At 50.1% G+C, this 9440-nt stretch overlaps 1 protein-coding gene across 4 annotated transcripts in view; it reads left to right on the top strand.

Annotated features, from left to right (window-relative positions):
- Zc3h4 (zinc finger CCCH-type containing 4) overlaps positions 1-9440 on the top strand; it is a 38337-nt gene that overhangs the window by 15798 nt on the left and 13099 nt on the right. For all 4 annotated transcript variants that reach the window (XM_021219119.2, XM_029531779.1, XM_021219120.2 and 1 more), the window contains 7 exons: positions 1139-1358; positions 1658-1768; positions 4613-4835; positions 5755-5906; positions 6589-6685; positions 6778-6917; positions 8166-8276. In XM_021219119.2, the coding sequence (XP_021074778.1) occupies positions 1139-1358; positions 1658-1768; positions 4613-4835; positions 5755-5906; positions 6589-6685; positions 6778-6917; positions 8166-8276 (1054 nt within the window). The remainder of the gene's footprint in view (positions 1-1138; positions 1359-1657; positions 1769-4612; positions 4836-5754; positions 5907-6588; positions 6686-6777; positions 6918-8165; positions 8277-9440) is intronic.

Here is a 9440-nt window from a genome sequence, read left to right on the forward strand (position 1 = left end):
AAAAAAAAAAAAGATTTTTCCATTCCACCAACTTCTGTACTTAGCAACATCTGTGTCTGTGGGTTTGGCTTGAACACTGGGCTCCTCCTCCATCTTACCCTGCACTGACTCCACCCACAGATCCCTGCCCCATCCCCAGCCTACCATAGCTGTTTAGACTGTTGGGTGACTCATAGCTCGTTAGGTGAGGAGAGTGCTGTTACTTTTCAGAGTACTGAGCATTGAGTGACGTGGAGTTGAAAAAGTCAGGAAAACTTCCTGAGACAGGTGGAAGGAGTGCTTAGAGGCAAGGTGAAGAGAGTCAGCCCGGAGAGGGAGCAGGGGTCTGCTAAGGGAGGACTCATCACCAGTGGGGTCTGGCTCTACCATCTTGGGCCCTAATGGAACACAAGTTTATCTCTATAAACCAGAGTGTGCCAGTTGGAATTCCCTGCAAATGAATTTCCGTGGTCCAGTAGGTTTTAAGTAATGCTGTAAAGGAGGAATGTGGGAGCTGGGCAGCTAGGCCATTCAGAGCCTGTGGTAGCACCCAGGGACACAGTCCTCAGCTCTGTGGCCGCAGGACCTGCTTTTCTACTGGGAACACTTAGGCTGTGGAATGGTGGGGAAACTTGAAGTAGGTTTGTCCATGCGAGTGTAGCGCCTTTCTTTTTATTCCTTATTCTATTAGTGTTATTTTTTGTTTTTCTGTTTTCCTTTTGAGACAGGGTCTCACTGGGTGGCTTGGAACTCCTATGTAGACCAGGCTGGCCTCAAACTCAGAGCTCCTTCTGCCCCTGCCTCAGCCTCCCCAGAGGCAGAGGGGATGAAAGACTTGTGGTACCACGCCCGACTTAGCCTGGCTTTTTATTTATTCATTTTTTTTCAGGGCTAGGACTGGAACCCAGGGCCTCTTGTGTGCTAAGCAAGAACCCTGCCACTGAGCTGTACCCCTTGCCTTCTGGGGGTAGCCCCTCCACCTCTTGTGGCCCAGTTAACCTCACAGTTGGCCCTGCATCTCCCTGGGGCCTATTGCAGCCACTAGAGCTGTTACCCATGACCTCTGGGCTCTCTGCTGCTGTCTGCCTCACCAGCCTAGAGCCCTCAAAAGGCTCCATTGCAGTCCCGAGCTCACAGTGGTTTGGGGGTTGGTTTGTAGGGAAGATGGTGAGTTGGAAGAAGGTGAACTGGAAGACGATGGGGCTGAGGAGACCCAGGATACCCCTGGAGGACAGGAGAGGAGTCGGAAAGAAAAGGGAGAGAAGCATCACAGCGACTCGGATGAGGAGAAGTCCCACAGGAGGCTGAAGCGGAAGCGGAAGAAGGAGCGGGAGAAGGAAAAGAGGAGGTCCAAGAAAAGGCGGAAATCCAAGCACAAAGTAGGTCCCCAAGGGTGCCCCACACCTCTCCTGTTGGCTCAGGACCCACTGGTCTGTCTGCCCAGCAGGTCCTCTATGTAACAACCGTTCCTAGTATCCACGGCCTGGGGACAGTTTATAAAGATCTGGAACTTATGCTCTGTTGCCATTTAGTGCCCCCAGGGGAGGAGTTTTCAGGCTGAGCGCAGTCCTTCCAGGCACACTCCAGCATTGTTTGTCCTGGGGCTGGCTGTGCCAAGGTGGCCTGCCAACAGCAGACTCACTTGTAGTGTGGCCTCCCTCTATCACTGTCGTTGCAGCGCCATGCTTCCTCCAGCGATGACTTCTCGGACTTCTCAGATGACTCAGATTTCAGCCCCAGTGAGAAGGGTCACCGCAAGTACCGGGACTATAGTCCCCCATATGCACCAGTGAGTGTCTTCTTGTGTCTTCTGGTATGGGGCAGGGGGATGGCACCCTAGAGACAAGTGGGTGGTATTTTCATCCCTATTTATGGATGAGGAAACGAGAGTTGGAATGTATGGGTTTGAGCCAGGGCAGTGGCTTTCTCCATAAGGGCTGCACATGAGCCTGCTTGGCAGGACACAGGAATGTCTGACTTGTCCAGGTCACAGCTGACGGCTTTCAACTGTCCATAGTGACCTTTTGTGGGAAATTGGCAAGAGAATGAACTGGCCAGTAGAGTTAATTATCTCCAGGGCTGCACAGTTAGAAGTTAAATACCCCATTACAACTCTGAACTTAACCATAAATTTACCCTCTGTGTATATACTTTTCACTCTCAGAAAAACAAGAAAAAAACCAGGGCTCAGCAGTCTAGAGCTTGCTTCTGTGCTCATGGCTGTGGGCAGCACCACTGCCACCAATACTAATAATAAACCATAGATGATTAAATACAAACAGGAAGTGCTGACACAAACTAGTAATCCCAGGACTAGGGTAGGTGAGGCAGAAAGAGTAAGAATTGGAGTCAGAAGCTGGATTAGTAGCTCAGTGGTTAAGCACAGGAGACCCGGGAACTACATAGTGGCTATAACTGTGTATACCTCAAGTTCTGGGAGTTCTGGTCCTTGAGCACTGTATGCATGTGGCGCACATGTATACATGCATCGGAACACTCATAAGAATAAATAATAAACAAGAGAGTTGGAGCCTAGACTGAGCAACACAACAGAACAAAAGGAAACCCGGGCGTGGTGGCGTTCGCCTATAATCCCAGCACTTGGGAGGCGGAGGCAGGCGGATTTCTGAGTTCAAGGCCAGCCTGGTCTACAGAGTGAGTTCCAGGACAGCCAGGGCTACACAGAGAAACCCTGTCTCGAAAAAAACAAAAAAACAAAACAAACCAAAACACAAAAACAAAAATAAAAACCCTGTCTTTTACAATCATGGGCTAGGGGTGGTGGTGGTGCACACCTTTAATCTTAGCACTCAAAAGGCAGAGAGACAGGTGGAACTCTGAGTTTGAGACCAGCCTGGTCTACAGAGCAAGTTCCAGGACAGCCAGGGCTCTTATACAGAGAAAAACGAGGAAACAAAACAACCAGGAAAAAGAAAAAAGTAAAGGAAAAAAAATGACTAGGCAGGGTGTGATGGCACCTTTTTTTATTATTAAAATTTCTTCATTTTCTTGTTTTAGTGTGTCTCTTGTGTATGTCTGTATATACGTGTCCTCTGGAACTGAAGTTACACAGTTGTGAGCCTCTGTACAGGTGCTAGGAACGGAACCAACGGTCTCCAGCGGAGCAGCCGGTGCTCTTAGCTGCGGGCGCTCTTCAGCCCTGTAATGGTACTCTCCAAAGCCTTTGCCTGAGACAGCAGCGTGCACCACAGCAGATGATGGGGATTTTAGTAAAGTAATGGAGGCCGATGACTGAGGAAGAGTGTCTTCTCCATACTAGGGGAGGGTCTGAATAAGATAGGAAGCTTGAGTATCTACATCTGTTTACCTGTATTTTGCATTTTTCTGTCGTGAGTGTGGGTTTCCTTTTGTAGTTGAGCCTAGCCTGTCACAGAAATGTTGCACAAGTATGCTACTTTGTTACAGCTCATGAGTGGATGTGGACACATTAGTATCCATTTGTACTCTCCACTTGGATTAGTTCCCTGTAGCTTTTTGAGCGTTGTGTACAGTGGGTTTTACTGCCCCAAAACCCACTCAGCCCCGTCACCAAAGCCACCAATGCTATATTTTATAGCATATGGGTTGTGGCTAGATTTTTCTTATAAATGTGCTGAGAGGTGGCTTTTGTTGTTGTTGTTCTGGTTTGTTTTTTGTTTTCTCTTTTGAGACCAAATCTTTACTTTTACCCAGGGAGGGCAATCATGAACTCCTGGACTCAAGCAGTCTTTCTGCCTCAGCTTCCCATGTGGATGGAACTGTAGACAAGGGTTATTAAACCTTGTGTAGCAATGTGTTTAAAGCCAGTATGATGGTGCAAGCCTGTAATCCCGACTCTTGGGGTATGGAGACAGACTAAGAGTGCTAGACCACCACCACCACTACCACCCCACCTCCCCTCCAAAAGAAAAAACAAAAACAAAAAATGGAGTTCCAGGCTAGGGTACATAAGACACTGTCTCAGAACCACAACACAGTGAAGTGTTTTCATTGCCTATAACTTCCATTGCTAAGGTGCTCCTCATTGACCGAATGTGCCACACTTCACTTGTGGGAAGGCATCTTGGAAGGTGTCTTTGGAAATAGCAGTCTGCTATGGCTACCAAGCAGGCTATTCATTGACATCCCAGGCCCTAGAGAAAGCCTGGACAAGGACCCCCCCTCTCCTGACTCCAGCTTCTCCCCAGCTCTGCTCACTCTGCATCCTTGTCCTTGCTTTTCCAGGGGCAATGGGTTCCTGTTTCTCTTTTCCTTCTAAACCTTGGCCCATTTCTATTTTTGTTTTGTTTTTGTTTGTTTGTTTTTTTGTTTTTTCGAGACAGGGTTTCTCTGTGTAGCCCTGGCTGTCCTGGAACTCACTCTGTAGACCAGGCTGGCCTCGAACTCAGAAATCTTGACTGCCCCTGCCTCCCAAGTGCTGGGATTAAAGGCGTGCGCCACCACGCCCGGCTCTTGGCCCATTTCTTAAAGACAGACGTGTCCCCTATGTACTGCTGTCCCCAGCCCATCAGGATAAACATGTCTGCAGAGAGGCTAAGAACCAGTGGTAAACCAGGGATAGTAGAGACTCCAGGGAAACGCCATGTTCTAAGACCTGAGGTAAGCTAAGACTGGCTCACTCTCCCCCGAACAGTCCCACCAGCAATACTCCTCGTCACACAACACACCACTGCCCAAGAAGTCCTACTCCAAGATGGACAGCAAGGGGTACAGCATGTACGAGGACTACGAGAACGAGCAGTATGGGGAGTACGAGGGGGATGAAGAGGAGGACATGGGTAAGGAAGACTATGATGACTTCACCAAAGAACTGAACCAGTACCGGCGTGCCAAGGAGGGCAGCAGCAGGGGCAGAGGTGAGCCCTTCCCCTCCCCTCTCTCCCAGTACTTCTCCAGGGCCAGTGTGGCTGGGGCAGTCGGAAATTAAGGAGTCAAGGAGACCGATCCAGTCAGCTTATACTTAGCTAGGCTGTCACTCAAAGATAGCTGAAGTGCACAAAAATTATACACTCAGGGCTTGGGATTACAGACAGAGCAGGGACAGCAAGTGTCCCTCATCTGGGCCAGACTGAGGAGAGCTGGAGGCCCCAGCCCTGCCTACCTGCAGTCCTGGACTTTCATCACCTGACCAGGTGTTTACTTCTGGACTTTGGACCCCAGAAAGCTGATAACCGTGTGGCCTGAGTCTGAAGGCAAGATAAGGGAAGGCCGTCTCCTTCAGGGGTTCTTTGAAAAAACAAAACCCAGCCAGCTGGTAGAGGCTTCTAAAGCTCTTGCAGCTGGGTCCCTTAGACCTGTGACCCAGGTTACTGCTCAAAGTGCTGTGTCCGTCTTTGCTCTGGACACCTGTGCAGTGCCCCCCCCCCCTGCGCGCAGGCCCCCGCAGGGCTGGAAGCAGCACTCCTTTACTCTCAAGTTGTACCAGAGTCTATAGCAGACTCCAAGACCGTGCCTTCTCTCCTTGAGTCTATAAAATCTGGTAGAGCCTTCCAGTTGGTGCCTGCCATAGCTCTGGGGTTTTTAGCCACGTAGGGTTGGTGCCTGCTGTCTTGGACAGGTAACGAGAGACCAGCTAGCGAGGACAGGAGTAGTGTGCCCAGAGCGCCAGGTCGTCCCTTTGAGGGAACTAGAGGCACTGTAGTCTTCCTGGGCCAGCCAGCTTGCATGACTTCCTAAAGGAGGAGGCCTCAAGGAAAACATAGGAAATGGGAGCCTATTTTCCTTGTTGTTGTAGTCTGTAGCCATGTGAGGCTCACTGTTCTCATCACCCTGCAGGTAGCCGAGGCCGAGGCAGGGGCTACAGGGGCCGTGGGAGCCGAGGAGGATCTCGAGGCCGAGGCATGGGCAGGGGCGGCCGCGGCCGAGGCCGAGGCTCCATGGGGGAGCATCCAGAGGACGAGGAGGACTTGTATGAGGAGGAGGCAGAGGTAAGGGTCCCATGGCTCAGTGGGATCGGCAGGTTCTCTGGGCTACAAGCCTTTGGGTAGGCTTGGTGAGACTAAGACAGGAGGATGTTGGTGGGGTACCCAAGGGAAGGAAGGCTTGGAGTGACAGACACACTTTTAAAAGGTTCCTCTTGGTGCTGGGCAGTGGTGGCACAGGCCTTTAATCCCAGCACTTGGGAGGCAGAGGCAGTCGGATTTCTGAGTTCAAGGCGAGCCTGGACTACAGAGTGAGTTCCAGGACAACCAAGGCTACACAGAGAAACCCTGTCTCGAAAAAACAAAAAACAAAAAAACAACAAAACCAAACCAAACCATAAACCTTAGTGGCAGAAGCAGGAAAAGGTAGATAGCAAAAACCCTGTTCTGAGGCAGAGCTTCTCTGAGTGAGTGTCTTCTAGAACGTCTCCTGCCTCTTATAGCAGGCATGGGGGGGGATGTACAGAATACACACCGTTCTGTCCCCGCCGTCTATATCCACTGCGTGACCCAGCTGTCCCATGTGCCCAGAGGCCCTGTGAGTGGCTCTGCCTGATGGAGTGAGAGTCTGAAGTGAGAAGGCTTCAAGCGTGGGGTTTGGGACCACCCACCACACATGCTGCCACCCAGTGTTAACTCAGGGTTGTCTCTAGCGTGACACTTGTGCCTTATTTCCTCTGGAATCCAGTATGGAGAAAGTGAGGAGCCCATGGGAGACGAGGATTATGATGACTATTCCAAGGAGCTGAACCAGTACCGCAGGTCCAAGGATAGCCGAGGTCGAGGTGAGCAAGGGCTCTGTGAGGACGTGCTGGCTGGGCTGCAACCACTGCTGGCTTAGTGGGAGAAGTAAAATCCCTCCTCTGCTTCTCCACAGGGTTAAGTCGAGGCCGAGGCCGTGGTTCCCGAGGAGGCCGAGGGAAGGGGATGGGCCGGGGCAGAGGTCGAGGCGGCAGAGGTGGAATGAGCAAGGGCGGAGTGAATGATGATGAGGACTTCTACGATGATGACATGGGCGTAAGTGCACTCCTGAGACCTGATGTGCATTCTGTGTGTTGTGTTTCTTAATTTTATTCATTTTTCTGCATATGGTTGTTTTGCCTGGATGCCTGTGTCTGTGTACTAAGTATGTGCCTGGTACCCACAGAGGCCAGACAAGGGCATTGGATCCTCTGAGACTGGAGTTATAACCAGTTGGGAATGACCATGTGAGGGGCTGAAATTTAGCCTGGGTCCTCTGGGAGAGCAGTCAGTTCTTCCTCATTATCTCTCTTCTTCTGTCTCTTCTCTTTTCTTTTTTCCTCCCTCCTCCCTCCCTCCCTCCCTCCCCTTTTTTAAAACAGGGTTTCTCTGTGTAGCCATGGCTGTCCTGGAACTCACTTTGTAGATCAAGCTGGCCTTGAATTCAGAGATCCACTGAACCTCAAATTGTTAACCAGTCTTAACTAGTGATCAGTCTCTCCAGCCCCTGTCATCTCAGGCTTTGACCAAGGCAACTTTGAGATTTGTTGTTGTTGTTTTCTTTGTTTGTTTGTTTTATTTTTTTGAGGCAGAGTTTCTCTGTGTAGCCTTGGCTGTCCTGGAACTCACTCTGCCCTTAGACACACAGATCAGCCTGCCTCTGCCTCCTGAGTGCTGGTACTAAAGACATGTGCCACCACCACCCTGGCTTGTTGTTTGTTTGTTTGTTTGTTTCTTTCTTCCTTTCTTTCAAAGATTTATTCATTATATGTAAGTACACTGTAGCTGTCTTCTGACACTCCAGAAGAGGGCACCAGATCTATTTACAGATGGTTGTGAGCCACCATGTGGTTGCTGGGAATTGAACTCAGGACCTTCGGAAGAGCAGTCAGTGCTCTTAACCGCTGAGCCATCTCTCCAGCCCCCGGCTTGTTGTTTTCTAATGAGCTCTTCTGTGAAGGCTGATCCTGTCCCCTGTCCCAATCAACCTCTTACCTATGGGCTGATCAGTTTTCGCCAGTTTCCCGGGGTGATGCCCTTTTGGTACAGTCCCCTGTTTAAAACAATACTTAGCAGTACCTGCAGCCATCTTGAGTTTCTAAAGTGGGAAGGTTAACATGGTGCAGGAGAGTTTCTAGAAAAGTCTTGGCCACTCTCTCTAGGAGGGGTGCATTCCTGCACAGTTCAGGTGCCAGATTTTTTCCCATCTGAGTACTGTATTGCATGTGGTGTGACAAGCGCTGTCTACACCTGTCCTGTTCTCTACACTTAACGCGCCCGTCCTCTCTTCTACATTACTCACAGGACGGTGGAGGCGGAGGCTACCGGCGGAGTGACCACGACAAGCCCCACCAGCAGTCTGACAAGAAAGGCAAAGTCATCTGCAAGTACTTCGTGGAGGGGCGGTGCACCTGGGTGAGAGCGCCGCCCCAGGGCATGGGCCCACGCCGCTGGGGATGGGAGCCAGGAGACCTCCGGGCGGCCTAGAGGACTCGGATTTCTTCTTAGGATAGGAAGAACCAGAGCAAGCTGTAGTGTAGAGAGTCTGAAGTGTAGGGTGCTTCCTGGTAGAAATTTTTTCTAGTCTCTAGTGTCTCAAGCGAATCCTCAGGGCTTACTCTTCCCATTACGTTGTTGAACTTCAGGATTGGAAAGGGATCATTAAAGACTCCGGGCAGAATCAGCCTTGGACATCAGAGTTGTGCAAGAGATACGTATGACCATTTAGGAAGAACACAGCTGGCTTGTGATAGTGATACAAAGGCAGCAGGCAGGTGGCATAGATGCCTGAGAGTTACTGCTCCCTTGGAAGTCAGAAGTAGGTATTTTAAACCGATAGAATAATATATGAAATATGCAAAATAGCCCTTACTACTCTTAGTTCTCTCTTTTGTTTTTTTGAGACAGTGTTTCTCTGTGTAGTCTTGGCTGTTCTGAAACTCAGAGATCTGCCTGTCTCTGCCTCTGCCTCTCCCGAGGGTGCTAGGATTAAAGGTGTGTACAGCAGCCACCACCAGGCTTATCCTCAGTGTTGACTCTACTGGTTTCAACACATACTTGTTTATCATTCAGATCAGGAATCTTAGTTGGGGCTTGAGTGAATTCAAGGCTACCGCAGTGGTCCATGTTTCCCTGGAGACCTAGACTCTAACTTTCCACACCTTTCCTAAACCTGTGGCATTTGTCACCATGGACTGTACTTGTATAATGACTGCTATGCTTTTGAACTTTATATCCATGGACTAGGAGGATGCCAGGCAGTGGTGGCGCAGGCCTCTAATCCCAGCTCTTGGGATTCTGAGGCAGGCAGGTCACTGGCCTTTGTGGCCAGTCTGATGTACGTATCAAATTCCCGGCATTGTGAGATCTTGTCCTGTCTCAATTCAGGACATTGCTTGCCCAGAAGCGTTTGCCTCTGTTTTGTGGTCAGAATAAGAGAAGTTGGAAAGTGGGGTATTTTTTTTAACCAGGCGTCTTCCTCAAAACCAGGGTTCAGTTAGGAAGGACAGAGTGTAGGATGTTAGGAAGGACAGTGTAGGATGTTAGGAAGGACAGAGTGTAGGATGTTAGGAAGGACAG

The sequence above is a fragment of the Mus pahari genome, chromosome 19, assembly GCF_900095145.1.
Source record: "Mus pahari chromosome 19, PAHARI_EIJ_v1.1, whole genome shotgun sequence".
NCBI classification, from domain to species: Eukaryota; Metazoa; Chordata; class Mammalia; order Rodentia; family Muridae; genus Mus; species Mus pahari.